This window comes from Haliotis rubra, unplaced genomic scaffold (assembly GCF_003918875.1).
Source record: "Haliotis rubra isolate DU_JTF1 unplaced genomic scaffold, ASM391887v1 Scf37, whole genome shotgun sequence".
NCBI classification, from domain to species: domain Eukaryota; kingdom Metazoa; phylum Mollusca; class Gastropoda; order Lepetellida; family Haliotidae; genus Haliotis; species Haliotis rubra.
The window spans coordinates 558761-584035 of NW_025767046.1; the positions used below are offsets into that span (position 1 = coordinate 558761).

The 25275-nt window shown below is 37.5% G+C and overlaps 1 protein-coding gene across 1 annotated transcript in view; it reads left to right on the top strand.

The window, feature by feature from the left end:
- Positions 1-25275, top strand: part of LOC124285799 (contactin-associated protein-like 2) — a 138639-nt gene that overhangs the window by 56623 nt on the left and 56741 nt on the right. The window contains 3 exon segments of the mRNA XM_046722066.1: positions 11627-11736; positions 15734-15891; positions 19543-19551. Of these exon segments, the coding sequence (XP_046578022.1) occupies positions 11627-11736; positions 15734-15891; positions 19543-19551 (277 nt within the window).

Sequence of the window (25275 nt, forward strand, 5' to 3'; positions counted from 1 at the left end):
GGGCACATTGTTTCTCGACTTGGCAAAATGCCTGTACATGCTCTATATGTTTAGCTGATCCACATGATGTCACCCTGTATTGTCCTTGGAGTGAGTGAGTAAGTATGGTTTTACACCGCTTTTAGCAATTTTCCAGCAATATCATGACGGGGGACACCAGAAGGGGGCTTCACACATTGTACCCATGTGGGAATTGAACCCGGGTCTTCGGCATGATGAGCTAACACTTTACCACTAGGCTACCCTACCGGCTTTATTGTCCTTGGAAGAGGATTTGAATCTGTTATAGCAAGTCAGCCCTTGCATAGGCAGACAAGGTGAGACGATCTGGAACAATAAACTGCTCATTTCTGTTGCAACATTGTGCACTGTTGAAGAGCTGCGGATGTTGTAAAACAGGTTGTGGGAACAATGTGTGAAACCCATTTCTGGTGTTCCCCGTCGTAATATTGCTGGAATATGGCTAATAGTGGCGTAAAACTAAACTCACTCACTCACTTCTGCACAATATTCAGCAGTTTTTCGAGTTTATATTAAATATTGGCCAAAGTGGCACAGTGTGATGTGTGCAGGGACGGAACAGAGTTAGAGAGTATCCTACCCTGATAGTTTGGTTTGTTGTTTAACAACGCACTCGGCAATATTCCAGCTAGGTGGCGGTTATATGATAGTATTGAATGTTGTTCATGACATGATTCACAGGATCGTCATGATCATATCCACACTTGAGTGTGTTGTATAATCTGAAATATTGATGACAGACAGTGGCAGTGGAAGAAATGTTGAGCATGATAAATATGTAAACGGTGCATCCAATACTTCTGGAGTTGAACTCAGCAGGGTTCATTGTTGATAAACAGTACTCCAGTTTCCTGCATCTCATTAAAATTCAGCTATTTCCCTGTCCCACCTTCCGGTGAACTGTGTTTTATGAAATCACAGGTCGAAACACTTATATATCATTTATAACTTTATAACCTTTGCCTAAGTGGTGTCAAATGTGGGTTTGAGTTGTAGCTTATGATATTTGTTACAATGGGAACATTGCTTGAGTTCACATGTGTATTGATGAGACAAGGATCAAAGTCTGATACCATATTAAATGAAATTAATGCCCCCTCGTTAAATAACTAATCTCCGTTACTACAGTATTCAATATATGTACCCTTTTCACCTTGCCACCATATAGGGGTTTGGGTTCAGAATAGATCCCAGGCACTCCAGTCCTCAGTGTTACATGCATATTAAATGAATCAAGTGTCCAGGCATGGTGATTGGTTGATTGTGCGACATGATGATAATAATAATAACATATTTGTACCCCGCATATATCCATGCCTAAGCAAGCTCAAACCGCACAAGCAATCTGATTATTATTACCCCGGATAACCCAAGCTGCCTGTGAAGCGCTAGAAGGTTAATAGACACATGACTTATCCCACCGGGTACCCAAGCAACAGCTGTTCATAATATCACTGGTTTGTCTGGCCCAGACTTGCCTATGTTTAATTCCATACATGGGTACAATGTCTGAAGTCAATTTCTAGTGTACACCATCATGATATTGCTGTAGTTTTGCTAAAAGTGGAGTAAAACCATATTCACTCTCACTACATCAGACTTAGTTTGTTCCGTGCTTTGGGGATAATTTTAGAAACTTGCTGACTTTAAAACTGGAAAAAAAACTTGTGTTTGCCCACTTATACTGAATTCTACAGAACATGTATCTGTAAAATATCATCCAGTTTTGTCTGAAGCACTTCAGATCACTGTCTTTGTAATGTATTGGGTATCAGACTAATGGTGCCTAATAAACCTCAAGGTTAGTTTCAAAGATATCGCATGGTGGAAACATCAAGCCCTAACTTGTTTTTTATTACTTTTTCATTGTATCAGTAAACTTTCATTCTTATCACATCGATGACAGATATACAGCTTTGCATATATAGTACTGCTTTATGCATGTGTTCTTAGAAAGATACGGATAATATGATTATGTTGTTCAATTACCTGCACAGGCTGCAACATTTTGTTGATTTATTACTGAGATAGGAAAGATATCTAATGATTTACAATGGTACAGTGTAGACATAGGTAGGGACTAGATGCTGATTTATCTCCAGGTAATTCAGTGTTATCAAGGAGATGTTTGACTGTAGGTGCGTAAAATGTGATTCCAAAGGTTGGCGCTCATGAAAGTCTGCCTATTTCTCATTGTTTGGACTTGGTTACTCTTATGATTACTTATTTATTATATGAAGTAACCTCCATGAGAACTCATGTTACAATTGGTCCCCAGCAGTCTGTTGTCATGAGATGGATTAATGGATATGGGGCAGTGGGGTAGCCTAATGGTTAAAGCGTCCGCTCGTCACACTGAAGACCCGGGTTCTATTCCCTACATGGGTACAATGTGAGAAGCCCATTTCTGGTGTCCACTGCCGTGATATTGCTGGAATATTGCTAAAAGTGGGGTTATACCATGCATGCTCTCTCACTCACTTAATGGATTGGGATCAGGTGCAGTGATTTTGTGTATGTCGTGACCTTGCACCTCCAAGGCATTAATGTTCATAATACCGATCGCTCGTCTAAGTGCAGCATTAACAACGAATCAACAAATTGTACAAATGTTAATTTCTTCATTTTGTTGTCACTTTTTTGTCATTCTGGACACAACATCCAATGAAACATGTCCATCCAGACGCAGTAGGTGACTTGTTTATATACAGGACTGGCGCCAAGGATAGGCAGTATTATAAGGGTTTTAGAGTTTTGTATAGTGTGCTTATTGAAAGAATGTACTTACACATAGAATGATATGTATAAAAACGGCTTGTAAAATGAATGCGTCTTGTCCACAGAATAATGAGTAACGACCACTGATCACAGTCGCTGAAAGGCTGAAAAGTCATGGGTGTGCTGGCTTGTACATGAGCTGAACAAACCCAAGATGTTTACCTTACTATATGAGACTAAAGTGCTCTTTAAAACCCTCTTGTCTGTGTCCAATACAGGCAGCCTCTGTCAGCCTATTACCCAGGTCAACTGTAAACATGACACTTGTGCTCACCGATCGCCACAGATAACTACAGGTTACTCCCACTAACTGCTTGCTAATCACCCAATGTCAGTGTCAACAATTACCTGCACACTGCGCTATTTCCGGCAATTTCCCACCATCTACAAGGATCAATGCCAGTGTTTAACGACTAAGCTTACAACATCCTCTTGTGCCAATCTCCTCCCCCTGCAATGTGACGCCCCTTGTTCTTTGTCCCCTGTCGTATCCCCTGTAGGGCTGCTTCTTCCCTAATCTGTTCAGGGGATTTAAGATGGCCGCCATTGTTTTAGAGTTTACTTGATGGTGTTGTTATTCCACGTGTACCAGGTTAGAACTGATCTTCAATAACCCATGCTTGTTGTATGAGGCGACTAACAGGATCTGGTGGTCAGGCTCGCTGACTGGGTTGACTCGTGTCAGTGTCAGTATCCCAATTGTGTAGATTGATGCTCATGCTGTTGATCATTGGATTGTTTGGTCCAGACTCGATTATTTACAGACCGCTGCCATATAGAGGGAATAGTGCTGAGTAAAACTAAACTCACTCACTCACTCACTCTCACTCACTGCCATGCTCAGTCTGTGCTAAAACCTTGCACGTCTATCAGACTTATCTTGAATTTTGCATAATGTTTTTCATTAGAATTTACTCTTAGCATATAGACTAGGATGAGGTGACCTTACTGGACACAAAGGGATTTCACCAGACCAGGATCCACTTGCACAAGCCTATGTTAAAGTATGGGAGTTAAGATCACCTCAGTGCTAAGATAGCGTTGTGCAAGTGGAAACTGGTCTCAGGACTATAAACATCTGGGACAGTGGTCTGTTAATGATTAAGTCTGGACCAAGCAAACCTGTGACTGACATAAAGAGCATCCATATCCTCTGTCCACACCTGATATGATGGCACACAATAATCAACAATGGTTTAGTCAGTCATGGTATACTGGAGCCTGTTCTGCCCTAAAACCACCATAAGTGATCATGAATGGCTGCAGAAGACTGGAGTGAGCACTAGTGATAAAGTTTCACGGATGATCTAGACAGGCAGATGTCTTTCTGGAAGTACTTTCAAGGCATCTTACACAGTTTAAAAAAAAAATGACAGCACAAGATGATCATAGCGGAAATGGCTATGTATATAAACAGGAAACTCATTTAATTTCAGTTTGTCCAATGATATCTTTGCGACTTTTGGGGGTTGGGCACATTTGGAGGAAGAAACATTAAAGCTGTATATTGAATGAAAGGTACCGTATGTGCCATATTAAATGCCTAGTACTCAGCATAATAATCTAAGCCTGTGGCAGGAGGTGTTTTCACAAGTATGTTGTAGATGTTTTATGAAAACCACTGAGTGGAGAAGGGGTAAATATTGTTAAGTGACTATTATCCAAACAGATTCTGTTTTGTCCACTAGAAATACATGAATATTAGCCTGCATTATCTTTGAAATGTTTCTACTAGTCGTGTGTGGTTACAAGAAGTGCCAATGTCAATGTTGTAATTGCTTATTACTGCAAATACAGTTCGTAAATAACATTTCTTTTTTCATAAGTTGGTTTCAATGAGTGAGTGAGTTTAGTTTTGGCGATTTTAGCAATATTGCAGCAATATCACAGCAGGGGACAGAAATGGGCTTCACACATTGAACCCATGTGGAGAATCAAACTCAGGTCTTCGGCTTGACGAGTGAACTTTTTTTATCCATCAGGCTACCCACTGCCCCATGTTTGAATAAAAATTCAGCCTTCTCTAAGTATATTGGATGGGGAACAATGTGTCAAACATCCCAGGTGCCTCCATCAACACCTCTGTTAAGTATTATCTCTGAACATTAAACCAGTCTGGAACACCCACACATGTGCACACATCTACGCACAGCTCTTCTACATATGTATTCACAGTCTTTCGGCCATTATGTCCAACCCAGCTACATGCAGCGCTTCCATTTAGTTAATGACCTTTAAACGAGAACAAGGCTTGGCTGTTTAAGAGATGAGCACATGGTGACGGTATTAAGACAAATTCTTTCCTTAAACTCCCATGTAAGTTTTTTTTTCTGTCTACTATTTCTGAAATTGGTGTGTACATAAAAGTTAATTGCCCATGTCTGAGTTAAGTCAGCTAGTTGTAATTATAGGTTGTATGTTAAAAGTTTAAGGACAACAATTTAACAAATTGTGTGTATTCAGAAAATTTATCCTATAATTATGGGTTGGAGTCAAACTTACTTCAGTGCAGATTTAAATTTTGTTACATTAAGGATAAGATAAACCTTGCTGTCTTGCATTATTAGCCTGAGTGCACAATGACTGTATCTTTGTGTTAAATATGTTTTTCAGTCACATAAATTCAATTAGCTGGTTATTCTTAGAATTTTCTCCAGAAGTAGTTTTATGATTAGGATTAAGTTTACAAACTTAGCAGCAGCTGGACAATTATCCTTGCTCAGAGTTTCAAAAACAAGAAAGACATTTTGGGTTTTCTGTGTATTTTCAAGGTAAGATAATGTGTGATTTCAGTCATTGTTAAAATATATCTTGGAACTTTGGCTCATGTCATTAATCTTGAATTTAGAGTTGTTAAAGGATTCATTGATTTCATCAAAATATTGCATGTAGATTATTTTCAGATTTGTTTTGTTGTATATCTGTTTTCTCTGCACATTTGTCTGCACTGTTTCTGCTGAGGAATCTGTGCCCCATAAACCCAGACAGACAAGCTGTAATTGACTGTCTCCTTTCACTAGATAATATCTTGCACCAGAGCCCCCTGACACAGCCCCGGGGTATAAAGCCTGTATATCCCACCTCCAGTGTGAAGTGCATGTTATATACACTAGGCATGGTTAGGTGAGCGGGTCAACTTGGTGTTGGGATATTGTTGTGTTTATCGAGGCTCAGTCAACCATGAAGATCAGACCCTGATAACGGAGTATATTCACACTTAGAAAGCCAGGAGTCATATTTGTTGTGTAATGATAGCTTAATGATATGATGTTTTGAAGCGATATGAGCCATTTGATACCCCCAAAATGATTTGACAGGATAGACTGGGCTTACACTTACATAGGCTTGTGTGGAGATCTTAGTGGAATCTGGGTTCAGGATCAGGGTTTATTACACCTAGATTATTTTCATTACAGCAGTAATGGAGTCTGTAGTTGTAGTGATATGATTGCCTTATCTCCTTTGCTTCCACAAGCGTTTATGATAGTATGGGGTCATGATTGGTTTAGGCGAAGAGTTCTTTATAGGGTATCTGAAAAACATCCAACACTTAGGGGTGGTGGGGTAGCCTTGTGGTTAAAGCGTCCGCTCCTCATGCGAAGACCCGGGTTCGATTCCCCACATAGGTAGAATGTGTGGAGCCCATTTCTGGTGTCCGCTGTGATATTGCTGGAGTATTGCTAAAAGTGTGTAAAACCTTACTCACTCACTCCTACACTTAGGGTATAGTTTATGCTTGCACAAGTCTCTCTGAAAATGGCTAATAGTTTAAATAATGTCTCTTACATAAAACAAATAGTAAGAAAAAGTTCTAGACATATCCTGATCAAAGACTCAGGCGTCTTTAGAATGCTGGCTGTTCTGTACTTGCTCTTTAGAAGAATAGAATACTATACATCCATGCACTTTTAATACAATACAGACTTCCATCTCACCTCCCAGTGACTGAAATGTGAATTTTTATGTCCAGCAACTAGTTGTAGAGGTGATTAAGCAGATTATACAAGTACTTTCCAATTATCAGTGACTCCGGAAACCATGTAATGGAGCAGAATGCTTAATAAAGTCAATGGTGCATGTAAAGATTAAAGTTCTAAACATATCCTCATATTTGCAGTAATGTGTGTTAATGTGTTCTAAGGTATGTTTCAACATGAAAATCTTGATACAATTTTCTGCTTAAGGACTATGTAATTATTTAAACATTAAGAACGATTAAAATTGTCTGTAACTAGAAACATTACAGCTGTTAGTCATTAGATCTAGACTTGTGAAGGTCTGAGTTTGAATTGGTCTTCAGCAACCCATGCTTATTGTAGGAGGCATCCAACAGGATTAGGTGGTCAGGCTGGTGCATGTCATTATGTCCTTGTGGTGTAGATCAATGTTCACACAGTCAATCACTGGATTGTCTGGTCAGGACTTTCTTATGTGCAGACCACCACCCTATTAACTGTAATGTTGTGGAGTTTGGCATTAAAGAGCAAACATAATTAATTGATAAAAGAAGGGAACATGTGACCAAGTGATCAGATTCACTGGACAGAGTTGCATCCCTTTACAGAACCAGGATTCACTATTCATGGGTTTCAATCCCAGATCACCCTGCTTCTGATTCCTGGTTTGTCAGCACTGTTACTTGTCATTGGCTTCAACAAAACTTTAACTTTAAAGATCTGCAACATTTTTTTACTTCCTCTGCAAAGTTGACAAGTAAACATGTAGTTGAACTGTTGTTTAAAAAAAGCATAAAATGCAACTCTTTAGGATCAAAGACAGTGTAGAACTAAAGAATATACCTGTTGAGTATTAATTACTGTGAGTACTTTAGATAATGAAGGTGCTGTCGTTGGTGTGCCATGCCCCCCCCACAAAAAATAAATAAATATCTGAACAACTTTTTTTTTTTTCTGAAGCTGAACCCATCTATTTCAGAGGTAATGAATGACCACTCAATCAATAAGCATTCTGAGGAGTTTGAAGTTGTACTATATCATGGTTATACATCTGAAGCACAATCAAAACCAAGCTGTTTGTTCTAACTATATACACTTGTCTGCATTTGACCAAAGACAATATCTTTTGTATGGAAATAACGATGGATATTTTCAGCCACCCAAACAGAAAACCAATCAGAAATTCTAATACATTCAGTTGCTGACTGTTGAGCACATCTTGTTTATTAATTGTCATAGAGAGCATCTGAGTATAAGAGAATCTTAAAACCCAATTCTCACACAGATTTATTTCTCATGGTAAGGATACACTATATCCAAATCACAACCCTGGGAAATGAAACTGGCAGCCAAACGGAAAGTGTAATCTCCATCAGTATGGTCACAAAGAAGGTACTTCCTGCCACCAGCCCTGTTGGGTCTTCTCCACCTAATTCGGTACCAAGCACAAAGTGGCCCCGATGAATCCATGGTCATATTAGTTAATGAATTTTGGTGAGGAAATTGATAAAATTACCCAAGAGAGCCTGTCGTGTCTACAATGGGAGTAGTCTACGTGTGTCTACCTGCAGTCGGGCTGAGTGATATAATCCAGGCCTTGGTTGTATCAGCTGGTGGCATGAAGGAGGAGGATGTTCCTGGGAGTGAGTGATGAGGACGGGTGTGCTGGAAGAAGTGTGTAGGTGGCATGTTCTTGGGAATTGTCTGAAAACAAAACAAGTTGCTGATGACGAAGGGTTCCAACCTGCTTCAGTTGTTGTTGTTGAACACCACACTCAGTAATGTTTGTGAACAGTTAAATCTTAGCAGAACCAGAATCTGCTATTTATGGGTTTGAAACTGAGATTCACCCACTCATAAATCTTGATTTTTCAGCACTATGTCAGTTGTCATTGGTGTCGGCAAAGCTTTGAATAATACAGAACTGCATCACTTCTTGCTTGCATTCCTTAATGGGCTGAATGATGGCCTGCTCTTTGTGACATGTCTGAGAATAAAAGTGGCTGATAGTGAGTACGTGAGTGAGTTTTGTTTTATGCCTCTGTATGCCACTTTTAGCAAAATTATAAATAATATATTAATGTCATGATGGGGAACACCAGAAATGGGCTTCACACGATGTACCCTTTTTGGGAATGGAATCTCAATCTTCGGCATGACGAGCGAACACTTGAACCACTGGGCTACCCCACTGCCCGGTTGATAGTGAGAGGTTTTATCCTTTTCCAGTTTGTTGTTTAACACCACAGTCATGTTTTCTAAATAGTCAGATCTGGACCAGACGAACCAGTGATTGGTTGTATGAGCTGTCAGGTTATGCAATGTCATGCAAACAGTATGTCACCAGTCATGACCATTTGTATATCCGGTATGCTGGTGTCATGACCTAACCTGGCATTCCGATGTGAGACAATATCACAACCTAAGGCCAATGTAACTACTGTGATGAAGTCTGACCATGCATTCATTTAGTTACCATGTCAACCCTATGCATGTCTCAGATGTAATGTGCACAACCTTAGTGCTAAGACTATTGTAAGTCTATGTTAAGGTGTGTGATCTGGTCATGGTCCCACAGCCTTAGTGCTAAGACTATTGTAAGTCTATGTTAAGGTGTGTGATCTGGTCATGGTCCCACAACCTTAGTGCTAAGATTATTGTAAGTCTATGCTAAGGTTTGTGATCTGGTCATGGTCCCACAACCTTAGTGCTAAGACTATTGTAAGTCTATGCTAAGGTTTGTGATCTGGTCATGGTCCCACAACCTTAGTGCTAAGACTATTGTAAGTCTATGCTAAGGTTTGTGATCTGGTCATGGTCCCACAACCTTAGTGCTAAGACTATTGTAAGTCTATGTTAAGGTATGTGATCTGGTCATGGTCCCACAACCTTAGTGCTAAGACTATTGTAAGTCTATGTTAAGGTATGTGATCTGGTCATGATCCCATTTTGGGAATTGAACCTTGGTCTTTCAGGTTGAATAGCGAATGCTTCAACCATAAGGCTACATCACCATTCCGATCAGGAGCTGACCAAGAATGTCAACTAGCCCAAATAGAGATAACATATAGCTGTACTCCCATCTTGTCTGATATTGTACCAGCCCTAAGGTTAACTTGCTAGGAATGCCAATTAACCAGAGCTTTGCACCCCTTTTGGAAGGGTAGTAATTGCTAGGGACTTTTCCCAGAAGCAATATTCAGTGCTTTGATGTTGTATACAGAATGAGATGCTATAGTATACATTTACTTCAGTCAGTGCTGAAATAGCATTGGGAAACAAGCCCCTGGACTGACTGACTGACTGAGTTTGGTTTTACGCCGCTTTTAGCAATATTCCAGCAACATCACGGCGGGGGACATCAGAAATGGGCAAAAACAACCATTGTGCCCATGTGGGGATTCGAACCGGGGTCTTCGGCGTGACAAGCCAACGCTTTAACCATTAGGCTACCCCACCGCCCCCAAGCCCCTGGAAATTGTGATAATTATGAGTCGAAACTTTAAAAATAGTTCTAAGTGAAGTTCTTGTTGCTGATGAATTGGTTTCCTTGTGACATTGAATAATGATAGCATAATTTGTCAAGTCTAAATTAGCAAAACAAATCGAAAACTATTTGATGTTATTTTTAGTGTTAATTATTGACGCATTGATCAAACATGATTTCATAAATAAAGGAATGAAAAATGTTGACATTGTGATCCAGACTAAGCAGCAATCCTTCCCATGTTCAGTCTTGATGGCAACACCACTTGTTTATTTCCTGTGGTATAATTAATTATATATACCAACATACATATCTTGTTTCATTTCATCAAGGCCTCAAACAAAAGGCATGAATTTCAGAAAGAAATAGGATCGTTACGTAAACAGGCATTGAGTCAAAGGTTGATGACACCTTTTAATAAGATCCCATAATTTATTGCATACTGTGGGGTTCATGCTCAGCTGAAGAATAGAGTCTGTGTCATGCATGGGGTATGAGTGATTATCGTGTGATACAGGAAACTGCAGGACAACTGATAGGATGTTTGGGATAATGCTGTGATATAATCAGCTAAGGGGAATTGACCATGGCCCTTTGAAACCTGAAGGTGTCAGTGTCTCCTATTGGAAGGGAATATGTTGTGTATTGACAGCACTGTTGTCCTGGGAGTGAAGGAGATCTTATCCTGAAGTCAGAAGTTGTCTGTACCTGATAGGGTACAGATGTTACAATGCTGCAATTTGTTGTACAGAGTTATCTCCCTTGTGAGTGTCAAAAGGCTCTGGCAGTGGGTTTGAATCGCGAATTCATCCTGATAATGGTTCCTGGTTTGTCTGCTCCTCATTGGTTTCACCAATCTGGTTAATGTATAAGCCTGGCACCACTTGTTATAAAGATCACATTATGTTGTTATGAAACTGAAAGACTGCTCAAGACATGTTGAAATTAACTCACTCACTCACTCACTCACTCACTCACTCACTCACTCACTCACTCACTCACTCACTCACTCACTCACTCACTCACTCACTCACTCACTCACTCACTCACTAACAGCCTGAAAAATATTGAAGTAATAAAAGTCTAAGGTTGATAACAGTGGATGAATCTATTGCTCTATACAATAAACAAGAAGTTCATTGGACCTGATGAAGGAGCAAGAAGTAGTCCAGAAACGTTGTGTTGTAATTAATAAAGAACTTTAAGAAGTTGTAAATCCATATCATTGTATGCTTTGTCACCAACTTCTACAATGCCTATCAAACAATTCACCAGAAAAGTATTTAGAGACCTTGATCTGAACATTTGGTCAATTCGAATAATCTTGAACATGCCATTAAACCCTATTTCACAACATTAACAACATGTTTGTTGTGTTATTCAGGTCCGACTGTGATGACATTCAGGGGCTATGAGTGGGTCACCTACCAACTGTATGAGAAGAAAGAAGATAGATTGGTGGCCGACAAAATTCGAATCTCGTTTGAGTTCAAGGTAAGTGATTTAAAGTATTGATGAAAAGTTTTTCGGGTTCGCTTAAGCTGTGTTCATATGAACACAAAGCATGATGGCTGTTAAAGCTGAGGATGGGGGTGTTTTATTTAATAATTGGTCTGGGCGAGGACTGGACTGAACTGGTAATTACTCTTTAAAAGCAGCAAATGTGTAGGTGTTGAACAAATGTTTGTTCATAGAGAGAAGCAAAGGAGCTATTTAATGTCACAGGTTCACATATGATGCCAGAAGTTGACTTGTTTTCCTAAAATTATCACGTTTGTATTGCAAATTTGCAATCAATCAGACTGATGATGATCTGAGCCCAGGAGTATAAATCCTTTCACTTCCTAAAACAATGATTTACATTTGACAGATCATTGATTTCTTAATACTTGAAGCATGTTGTGGTTTGTAGGACCAAACAGGATCAGCTTTTTTTTGAGCTGGGATGTGATTCTACTCACTGAACCTTGAGGAATAGATTGACCACGTGGGCAGAATTTGTTACGGCAGACTGAAAATAGTCTTTATCATGCATGCAGTTGATCTCAATTGCCATCATTCAGTATGCTGATCTGCCGTCTGCTCTTCAACATTTGACGTCTGCTCTGCTACAGACATGCGAAAACAGTTAAACTGATAGCTCAGGACATGCAAGACAAACATTAATGTTAATGACAGTCTGTCTCCTCTGAATATTTATAGAAATAGGAAAACAGAGGGAAAAAACCCATAATATAACCTTAAGGAAGCCAGAGAAACAAGACATTTGTGATGGGGTCATTTTATTGGTTGATGGTTTGAATATGCACCAGTGTGAAGGCTTGGTAGCAATATAAGCCCTGTTAGGGTACATGGAAAGCTCTCACAGACATTGGAATGGTAATGCAGTTCCTGGAAGTAATACAAAAAGAAGTCTTAGCCATTTGAATGCCTTGACAGAGGTGGTATGTGTTTTGTCAATGTCGCCCATTCAAGGACATGGCATTCAAACCAGATTAAATTACTGAGTGTTGGTGGAGTTTCTTCTGTACCAGACCACTTACAATCAATGTCTATATTGTACGTCCCAACTTCTAAAATGCCACTCAAAGAAGTCAGACCGCTCACATTGTTTTAATCCTGATATCAGAATCTGTCTGCCAGGATCAATATATTTATCTGAATTCATATCATGGAACATTGGCTGAGGAGAAAAAATATGAAAAACTGTGAAAGCATGAGAAGTATTTGTGAGTGAGCATGGTTTTACCAGCATTTACTTTTACAAGTAAAATTGTTATTTCTATTAAAAATCTTCTGACTAGAATTTTTAGTTTCTTTCATTGAGTATTAAAACATTCATGTTAGAATTTGCAATGCAAGCATTTTAAAAATTATTTCCTTTCAATATGATATAATCCTTATGAAGTGTGATCACATTACACTGTCATGTGTGGTCCAGTAATACAGATGATTTATAACTCTACACACAAACAAAAAAACAAGCTGTGATCTTTAAGCCAGGTTTATTTTTCCAATTTGCAAGTGTGATTCTCCTTTTATTTATAACACCTCAGAGATAAACCTGAGACTTTTATATCCTGTAGAATTTATATGCTCTCCCTTATCTAACAAAAACTATCAACCCTGCTAGTGAAGAAGAAACACACTTCTCCTCTGAACAAAAGTTTTGGTAAATGGATTAAGCAAATCAATTTACATTGAAATGTAGTTTAGGTTCTATTTTAAGGCATTGGGGATGGAATGATTTTGCTTAATCAGTTCTCCTGCTGGATTTGGAGCTAGATAGATCAAACTGTGATCGTAGTCCAGTGGTTTGAGAATATTTCTTTGTGTCCAGATTAAATAGATTTGGAACACAATTAATTTAAACTTTAACATGAAGTAGAGTATTAGAATGTTGAAAGTTGACTGGCACAGCTGAATCCCATCAGAAACATGAATTATGACTGTTTTGGCTTTACAAATTGTCAAGCATTATTGATCATGAATATGTTTGTGCTGTAATATTTGATCAGTCAGACCATCTGCCTCAGCTTCAGGTAAATGATGTATTGAAAATGCTTTATAATGGACAAAAGTGGTGAACAAAGTTAGATATTCATCGATATGACATTGAAACTTGGATTTTATTTAAATCAAATTCATGATTTTTGTTAATGTTTCTCACTTTACATGTTCTGAGATATAAACGTACCGGTACAAATATTCTTTTCTATAATCATGTCACAAAGAGGCATATAGAAATAAGGGGTGTGTTATCATGAAGCAATGTTATCGTGAAGCAGACCATATTGAGGGTTTATCACTGGGGCTTGGCAGGGGGATGCACTCTGTCCATATTTCTTTCAAGTGTGTCAATAAAAAACCTGTTCTGGGGAGTGGTTTGTGACACAGATGAACCCATGTCGCTGGTGACTGTTCGTTGTAGTCTAGGTGCCGCTACTGTCTCTGATCTCCTTTGTACAGGTTTCTGGGTAATACAGGTCTTATATCACAGTGATCATGAACAATGATTGGATACTTGAGGAGAAGTGATACAGAGCCCAGGGGACAACCTTGTGGGATGGGTATCACTAACTGTGACTAGTTTTCATGATAACACTCACTTAAAGGGACTTCTGATGCTTCCCAGAACTTTGTGAAGGCTATGGATAAGATTACCATTTGATAAAACAATTAAACATAATAGATTTAAAGGGTAGTTTTTTCTCCAGAAATGAAATATTGGGTTTAAATATCAATGTTTTCACAGCTTGTATCAGAAGTGTTTGTGTAGTCTATTGTCTTTGTTCTGATGATTTAAGTTTTTAAACCAAACTAATTTTTTAAAATTAATTATTGATCATAATGCAAGCTCATGCACAAACAATGATCAATGAAGGTAACATGTTGGGGATTTCAAAATCACTTGTGAGAAGACAAAAGTAATAGTGGCATGGCTAGTTTCTTTGAGTGGCATTTTAGAAGTTGCAAAGTACAACATTGAACAAACTTTATGGATAACAACTTCTTTTATTTCTTGAGTGTGCCGTTTCGATGCAGATTCTTGTACCATTGTCATGCAGGAATTTCTTGTTATCCATAAAGTTTGTTCAATAATGGTGTAGTGGGTGCCTGATATTCCATCTCACACAGATCATTCCCACAGCACCTCATTAATAATACAGCTGTCAAATTTTGTTCATTCTCAGCTTCCTGGGGAGAACACAATACATAATAAAAAAAGCATTGTTTGAAATCAAGGGGTCCTAGGGTCCTCAAGTTTTGCTTCTTATGAATCTCAATCTTGGGTCTCTCCCCGAAATATAAATCTAAAATTTTAACATTACGCCTGTGATATGGATATCTAGTATTATGTGTTTGATTTCAAACACCTGACAGTTGGTATTGTAGTTTCCCATCAGTAATAACATAGCTTGTCCAGATTGATCCATTCATTTTTTTTAAAAATCTGTGAAGGATGTAATAGTTTCTCATTGCTGAAAAAAAACAGAACAAAGTGTCCCTTATAGGAAATAGTAATGCTGGAGATTGAACTGTACTATTTTACTTATTCTGCATTAGAATTCTGTGTAATTTTGACAAAACCCAAAGTTGTTTTCCACCATGCACAATTTCATAGACAGTAATCTGTTTGTGAGTGAGTGAGTGAGAATGGTTTTACACTGCTTTCATCAATATTCCATCAGTCAATCAGAGCGGGTGACATCAGAAAGAGACTTTACACATGAGGGAATCCAAACCCAGGCATCTTAACCATTAGGCTACCCCACCACTATTAGTCTTAATGAGTGGCGGTGGCGTAGCCTAGTGGTTAAAGCGTTCGCTTGTCACGCTGAAGACCCGGGTTCGATTCCCTTATGGGTACAATGTGTGAAGCCCATTCTGGTGTCCCTCACTGTGATATTGCTGGAATATTGTTAAAAGCAGCGTAAAACTAAACTCACTCACTCACTAGTCTTAATGAATCCTTTTCTTCTGTTTTCAGACTGAGCGTGGTTCGGGAGTGTTGTTGTACGCAGTTGGGGGCACCCCATTCCACACCCACGTCACAGCGGCCATCAACGTGGGAGTCCTCCAAGTCTCCATCGCCATCTCTGACACTGACCTCGAGTTTGCCATGGGATTGGGGCTCGACAATGGCAGGTAACCTGACGATTGAGCTCTTTTAATCTCTCTGATCTCTCCACTTCATATTGTTTGTTTTGCCGTACAGGTGAGAATAGTGTCAAAGCTCAACAGTTTGTCAAGACTTAATCAGTCCTATCAGAAGGGTGTTCATGTTTGTAGATACTTACTAAGATAATCATATCATTTACAACAGCTAATGTAGATTCCATTGGCATGTAGACACCTAAATCTCAAGCTTTGAAGCTTTAAAGTTCCAAATTTTGTCAAACATGTTTTTAGGGATATTGTACCATATTTAATTATTTATTTTTTTTTACCAAGAATGACCATTAGTTTTGAAGCAAGAAAGAAATGCTTTCAAGTGAATACCCATTTGGTACACAATACAAAAAGTGATTATGTGATTTAGGTGAAAATATTTTGGTTATCATGGCTAATCTTCCTGGCTCCAAACAATCCCCTAGACATTGTTTAGGACAGTGAAAAGAGATCAGAGCTAGTCTTTAGCCAGACATCTTGCTGTGTAAAGATGATTGTTATTATAAACACGACCATAGGATTTCCTTAGTACTGCTGCTTAACACCAAACTGTAAACATGTCTTGGTGAAGGAATCCTTTGTGAATGTGTGTTTTGTCAAAACATGCCATTTCCATTGACTGTGAGATGTCACTTTGTTTGTTCATGATGGAAATATTCAACAATAAATGGTTTTCTGAGTATTTCATGAATATTCAAAGAAGATAACATGGGTCAGATGTTAAGATTTCTTCAGAAAACAAGTAACAAGAGTCTTGTTCAAGTCACTCTGACACCTGAAAGGAACACTGCATTAAGTATACATCACATTTGTAGGCATGGGAATGGATGAGGACTACTGTCAGAGTCATAGGAAGTAAAATATATTCACTTGCCTTTTAAAGATCAAAAGTAGATTTAGATGGGTGGGTGGATGGGGTGGCGCACATACATATTGTGATGAGTTCGTCTGAGGAAATATGACAACACTATGACTTACTAATTAGGTGACTTATTTTCAAAAAAAATTCACAATTACAACATGAATTTGCAAAAACAATAAGGCATCTTGCCTATTTAAAAAATCAAAATGCATCTTTCTTTTTTTTAAATTATTTTGTTTTGTTCAAAAAGCAAAATGTATTCTGTTTTGTTTTAGTTTGTTCGAAAAGCAAAATCATCATAACTCATTTTTATTTTAAAATAAAATATAATTTTAAAAAAAAATTCCCATAAGCAAAATGGATCATTTTATTTTCCTGAAAAACTTTTTGCATGGTTGCTACTTCTTCTTTGATGTACAGGTAGTTTGGGTTTTTTAAGAATCCTATGTCCAGACCCTGGACCAATCTCCTTTCATGACCTCACACAAAGAAATGTCTGTAATTATTTCTTGTCATCCGTATAATTAGAAAATCTTACACCTACTTTGACCATTCCTGATAAGAATAAGGAGGGCTTTTATGATCTGTTAATAATCACATGGTTTATGTAGCCAGGTGAAAGCCTCTGTGCCAATTAGGTGTGATGTTTATGAAATTGACCTGTCCAAGAAATGGGGGTTCATGAGGGTAATAGCCTAACGAGGAGAGAGAGGGGACATAAAACGATAATCATATGAATTGAAAGAGGTCAGGGCAATTACCTCAAAGGTCAAAGAAGGGTAGATAACAAAGACAAATGTTTTTTGTTCCTGTCAGATTAGTTGAGAGATGGCAAAGTTCTATTGATCTAATTATCTGTGTGTTTTTCTGATACTGGTGCAAGTTTTTGTGATTTGTTACAGATCAAAACTTTGGATTTGAATTCTAGAATCATAACTACTGACTGGTAATAAAGTATGGTAATTATAGAGTTAGTATTAACATTAATATCATTGATAGATTTTAAAAATTCTTTCAAATTTTCTAAAACAAATCATATGTTGATATCAACTTCTGGCATAAATATTTGGAGTCATTAAGTCTCAAACAGACATGTTAAATAGGGAAAGAATATTTTTAACTTTATATATTAGGGATGTGTATTAGAACCTGTATCAAATTATGAAGCATTTCCAAGATACTTACGTATATACAGGATACTTTGACATTCAGATTGGTGCTTAACATAAGAACTTGAGCTACATCCTCTCTATGCAGCAAGATGGTGGACTTCTGCTTTTGTTATGATCGGAAATAATTTAGCCAGAAAATACTTATTTAAAAATTCATATAACCTTTGCAGTTTGCATTTAGACATACATGGTCTATTTTTAAAAAATTGGCAGCGTTGTCTTATTTGCTTCAAATTGAGTAAATCAACATCAGAATGATCAAAATGATGCATTTCTTTTCACTGTCAGTATATAAGACTCACTGCTGATTAAAATGGGCAGTTGATCAGAGTTGACCATCATCTGGTCATGGTCAGCTAGTCTGTAGTTCCAACTGTGGAGGGCTGTCACTGTATTGTTTTAACTTAAGGGCTTAGTCTGAAATGATCAGGTTGATCTAATGATGCAAAAAGTGACAAATCTACAGCCATTATGTCAGGGCGGAGACACGTCTTGGAGCCTGGTTGCATGTCACGGACAAATGTCATGCCCATGAAATGTGTACAACAGAAATTATATGTTTGTTTTTTTCAAGCTGTCATATACAATATTGATGTCTTTGTTTAGGAAATGATGTGTAATTATACTTTGTAATTTGTAAGTTATACAGTTTTTATAACTTTCTTTTGTAACCAGTTTGATGTATTGTCATCTTAAGACATTTGAATAATGTGATTCAGCAAAGTTATTAAAATGTGTGAGTTGGTTGTTTTTACATGATATGATTGATTTTGGTACATGATTTGCCTTTGAATATTAAATTTTATATGATTACAAAATTATTTTATGAGGTCATATTATAAATTTTGGTACAGGAGATTCCATATAACCTAATAGTTTAGCCAGAACATTTCAGCAAAATCCCACTGAGACTCGAGTTACAGCAGGTCTACAGCACTTTTCTATTTTGTTGTGAGAAGTAAAAACATTGAATTCGGTAGTCAGGCCCAACTGCTGCTTATGTAACATTGTGCAGTAGTGGCAAGGAACGTTTATTAATACTATCAACCAATGGTTTGTCTTTCCAAGATGCTTATACGAGCAGAAAATGTACAAATCTTGGCTTTGGGTTTGTATTCAAAGGCATAGAAAGTAACTGATCCACACACAGGAAAAGAAAAGATAATAGAACAGACTTGATAAATTCATACCACTAAAAAAATGTCAAGAAACATCTAATTGTTTCACTGTGCAATGGCACACAGAATTTTGAAAGAATCAGACAGTCCAATGGTCACTATTGATAAAGACTTTTTCTCTTTATCTGATATTCAAAATGGCCACCATGGTGTCCATGTTGGATTTCCGTACTTGTCTTTTGTAAGCATAGTGAGTATACAGCACCTAGGCCTGTCAGCATTATATTGTTACCTCGTCTGTTTACATTTAAGGTTATAAGATTTTAAGGTGAGATTTCTGTATTTTGCAAAAATATATATGTATCAATGATAAAATGAAGAAGAGGGCACTATTTCCATGAGGTCTGTAAGTTGTTTAATTTATTTCTTTTTTATTTCATTTGTTTTATGACTTTTGTTTTGTTTTCTCAAACAGATCGAAAAGGTAAGATGTTCATTTCATGTTCCAGCATTGTTTATATTCCCGTTTCACTCCCAGAATAACATCGGCGTTCATCCTGTTGCTCATCCATCCAATCAGTCATCAGTCATGGTTAAATTAATGTTGTGGTAATTAACATGGCCATATTAACATTGTGGGTGTATATGTATTTGTCAGGGTTGGTTTGTTGCTGAGTGATGGGTTAACCAAAACATTTTTTATTTTATTTTTCAAAGATGTTCATATTTATCAATTTAATTATAAATTGAAATATTTTAGTATGAAACAGAAGGAAGTTGTCAATTTTGTTATGTTTAATAAAAACAAATACAATCAGTGCAAAGTCTATTGCTGATCGATATCAAAATAATGTGATAACTTGATGAATTTTATCACCACTGGTGAACAGTGATCCTTTTGATCAGTGGTTGTTTTAAGACCCGGTTCGATTCCCCACATGGGCACAAATGTGTTTTGATATTGCTGGAATATTGCTAAAAAACTAAACTCAGTCAGTCAGTCCTTTTGATCATGTTTTAAACTATTTGAACAAATAATTCCATAGATTTTTGCTACTTAAAAGACATTGGTACAGCTCAAACCTCATAATTAATAACCGTGACTGGCCTTTGATAAAGCCATCATTGTTTAATTATTAGAATCCTTCTAAAATATTCTAAAATATATTAAGGCAGGAGGGTTTTTTTCAATTTGGAATTAATGTTTTTAATTATCTGTTCAAGGCTTTTCTGTCTGTTAACTGTGAATTGATGTTGTTCACATGAAATATTTATGAATGTATGCAGGCTGTTTCTTATTGACGGGTGGGATGGTGGGGTAGCCTAGTGGTTACAGTGTTCGCTTGTCTCGGTGAAGATCCGGGTTCGATTCCCACATGGGTACAATATGTGAAGCCAATGTCTGGTGTCCCCCCTCCATGATATTGCTGAACTATTGCTAAAAGCAGCATAAAACCACACTCAATCACTCACTATTGACAGGCAGTGATGGAAATCTTATAGTGGCTTAAGATTACAGCTTTCACAGAACCCTTTAGCAGATGGATGACAATTTCCGATCTGAAACATTTTGAGATCTCGCTGCAAGATAAACAACCCCATATGTACGAAGAATATCCTTTCCATCAGTTGAAAATATCTTTGAAGTTAACATCATTAGATAGTAATCTGGCCCAGTAAATGAGTAAATTGTTTCCTTTTCAAAAGTATATCCCTTCATCCACCTGGCAAAGTGATCGCTTCACCGTGACCTCATCTGTCCTTCAGTGAATGAGGGAGTATTCAGAACTGATTATTTCTGCATCTGCTAAACCTGTGGTGTCCACGTGTTAAGGAAAGTAACTTCTTTTTCTAGTTGAAACTTCAGTATCTAAATTCAGAACATCGAAGATAACAATCCTGCAGACACATTTTGAAGAAGAAAATAAACCCAGACAGATTTAATAACAGTCAGAAGAGTCTGAAATGTTAAGTGAAGAAGATGTCGATAGATTTGTAAGAAATGTTTGATGATCACTATTCACAAGAATTTATCTCTAATGGATTTCTTGTAACATGCTTTCATCAATAGCTCGGATCTGATATTCAAAATGGCCACCATGGTGTCCATATTGAATTTCTGTACCTATCTTTTCTAATATGTACCAATGTCTACATTTATGCATAAGTTTTAACATAATCACAATTCCAAGATGTTTTATGAATGAATGGACACATTTCATGTAGGAATTCAGCCTTGGTGTAATATATTATTGTGTTCAAAGTATAAAGCAAAGCTTAAGGGAAAGATGAGTGTCTTGTTCGTCCTAATCGCTTTGATCTAATCATGCTGGGTCTGAGGCTAAACTACCAGATTAGTGCTACCATTATATGTCTTTAATAGATTATTTTGCTTGCTTTACAAAATACAATCTTTTGTAGGTGTATTAATCTGGTAGTTTAGCCTTAGTGCTAACATGGAGGAGGCTTTTAAATACCTCATTTATATTTCCTTTCTGAAGTTGTAATGATTAAAGATTTAAGCTTTTCATTGAAGCTAATTTGATATGATCATTCAATTACATGAGTTTAAAGTAAAAGTAACAGTTTGGGAATATCTTAATTTATTTAAGCTGTGAGATAATATTTTCAGCGCAGCATAATGGTGATGGGGCCCCATTTCATTTACCAAACCTGTAATATTATCTTCTTTCAGAGAATTAATACTAAACCTTGTCACTTCTTTTACAATTAACTCGCCTTTTGTGCACCCAACAATGTGCTAACTTTCCCAGTTCATTAACACTTACAAACTTGTTGCACAGAGTGTTTTCCTAAGTACTTTATAAGCATACATGTTGCTAATCACTGTGTGCTGTACTAGAACACGTGGGAAACCTTTAGCCCTTGTTACGGGAAGTGATATTGGCTGAGCAACTGTTGTTACTCCCAAACTTGAACAAAAACATTGACAGTTGTACCGCTATGCTAACCGTGATGATCCGGGTTAGAATTAATCTTCAGCAACCCATGCTTGGCACAAGAAGCAACTAAGGGGATCATTTGATCAGCTTACTTTCTAGGTTTGTCTGGTCCAGGCTCAGTTATTTACAGATCACCATCATAAACGGGAAGATTGATGAGTGTGGAGTTTCACAACAAACTAACAAAACAAACTATGCTGATCCAGAAGATGGGTTATTCAAATGAAGTTAACTTCTTTCATATCCCTGCAATTTGTTATGCCATGACAAACTGATTATAGTAATGTGAAAGGACATGTCATGGCTTGACAAATAGTGAGTGAGTTTAGTTTTACGCCGCACTCAGCAATATTCCAGCTATATGGCGGTGGTCTGTAAATAATCGAGTCTGGACCAGACAATTCAGTGATCAACAACAGGAGCATCGATCTGCGCAATTGGGAACCGATGATGTGTCTACCAAGTCAGCGAGCCTGACCACCTGATCCCATTAGTCGCCTCTTATACCACAGTAATATAAAAGAATCAGTGGTCCTTAATTTGTTTTGAATAGTATGTGATCCCATCAGTTTATTCTTGTGAAGGGGACAGTTGTAGAAGGAAAAGTCAAAGGAAAAAAGTCATGGAATTTAGTAGGAAAAAATGTCATAGGAAAAAAAAGTCATAAAGTCAGTATTGATAATATATTTATTCAACAAGTCATAACGATATCATTGATAGCACCATGACCTTATTCTTAGGACTTATTTCCAATCACAAAGGTACCCTAACACTGCAGATGTTAATTTGCAGTTCAGAGTTGTGTCCCTTAGGTTTTCAGACGTGATTGTTGGTTGCAACTCACTGGTGAATGTCTAAACACCCATCACCCATGTGGGTTTTTCTCCCACATCAAGCTGACAATTCATTATATAACAGATACTGTTCAAAACTCTCGCGTGTGAGCTGTCTGATGGGATTATTTTCACTTTATCTCAATGATTTACTGACCCACGCTCTAACTGAAGTGAAGAGCCAGAAATAGGTCTGTAAAATTATGGCCATGTCTTCAGTAAACAGGGCTTTTATTGGTGGACCAATCATGAAAGATGACACAGGTGCCTTTGCAGAGTTACTTCCCTTAGACATGGCAGAATCCTGTGATTAGAAGTTCAGATCCCATTTCTTCCTGAATAACCTTCTAGGTATTTCACACTATAACCATGCTTGTTGGTTCAACACAGTTGTAATTATCGAAGACCTGGATCGCTTCAGGGTTTTCCAACTACTTCAAACTGACTGGCTGCTATACAGCTGAAATACTGTTCTATGCAAAATTTAAGAAACAAATTGTCCTCTGTTTCTACATATGTTTCAGGAAATTAGTATATTTCTTAAATACTATATTTGTGAGAAACATTTATTTGTAACAAATCCGTGATAACAATGAGGTAATATGACTATTTCATGATATCACACCATTACGATCACATCCATCATTTCCTGTGGTTGTCTTATCATAGCATGACAAGGTTTTAAATGTCCTACATGCATGGTACTGTCAGTTCCAATATACATCCATATATGGTACTTATTTACATATCAGTCTCAGTCAATCAAAAGCCTTATCTGCGTTACACAAATGTCTTTCAAATGCATAAATTCAGGCATACACTGCCATCTATTCTGCTTGGGATCTCAAGAATAGAAGGTGTTAAAAATTCACGAACCAATTATATAATATATCTATTTCTTCAGTATATTTCTTAATTTTGGTTTGGTAGACATTTTTATCAGTCTTGACAGATCTAGACGTTAAGGTGTATCGAGTTGAATATGGGTGTATATTGCGGATAAGGTGTACATATATATTCAGATAAGTTTTCACCACATAGGTTTGAGTGTGCATTGCACAAAACTCTTTCTGAGTAATTGTATATAGATTTTTTCTAGGTGTTTAATTTAGAAATTTGTTTTATTTCATAGCCTTAGTAGGATATATGTTTGTTATCTCATGTGTGTATTAGTTGTGTATTACTACATCTTCCTGAATCTACCCGTGAAGATCCGGGTTAGAATGAACCTTCAGTAACCCATGCTTGTCGTATGAGGCGACTAACGGGATCGGGTGGTCAGGCTCCCTGGCTTGGTTGACACATGCCATTGGTTCCCAATTGCGCAGATCGATGCTCATGCTGTTGATCACTGGATTGTCTGGTCCAGACTCGATTATTTACAGACCACGGGCCATATAGCTGGCATATTGCTGAGTGCGGCGTAAAACTCAACTCACACATTCACTATTCCTGAATCATAGGAGTTTCATGAATATAATATTGCAGTTTTCACCCTTGCTGAACTAGCTTGGATATTTTACATCCCAGTGTGCCACATATACCTCTTTTATAAGTTATCTCCCTTCTATGTCCTTCCTATATTGACCAATCAGATCCCAGCTCATGTGACTTGTATTTGCTAAGAACAAAATGGCAGTGTATAGTCAACACAACTGATCAAGTTTATGAAAGTATTATCACATTCCATGTGAATGGAAGCACAATGCTTGAGCACAGTGATTAAGAAGGGGCAGGTTGAGAGTACATATGCCTTGTAAATCAGGCAGTTGACTGAAATCCACATAGCAGTCTCCATATTGTTTACAAACAGGATATCGATTTTGTTACCTGATTTTGATTGGTTTATATGTAGATTCCTAAGTCCAGCCAAAATACATCTCCCAAATTCCAGCCTACTCAGCTTGGGTGAAAACAAGACTGTGAGAGTGATTGAACTCCTTCAGGAAGATGGTGTTTCTTGTTCTTGCAACTAGGGCCTTTACATACAGGTTGTAATCTATTGGGGCAGTTGGGTAGCCTAGTGGTTTAACCATTTGCACATCACACCAAAGGTCCAGGTTCTGCTCCCCAACAACATGTGAAATCCACTTCTGTTGTCACAGGTGTGATACTGCTTGGATAATGCAAAAAGAAGTGTAAAACTATATTACTTCGAAGTATCTGAAATATTGTGTACTTTGACCCTCAACATTCTTCAACATCTTTTGAGATGTTTTCCACAAGCAGGGGAATCTTCTAAGAACTGCTTAAGAAAATTGGTTGTATAGATTATATTTATTGTTAAGCTATTAGAAGACGTCCGTTGAATTTTCTGACCAAAGTTATTGTCTGCATCTTACATAGAAGTTATCAATATTGACACACAAAAATAAAATATTTCCTTGGTGGAATTCAATGCTTAATTAAACG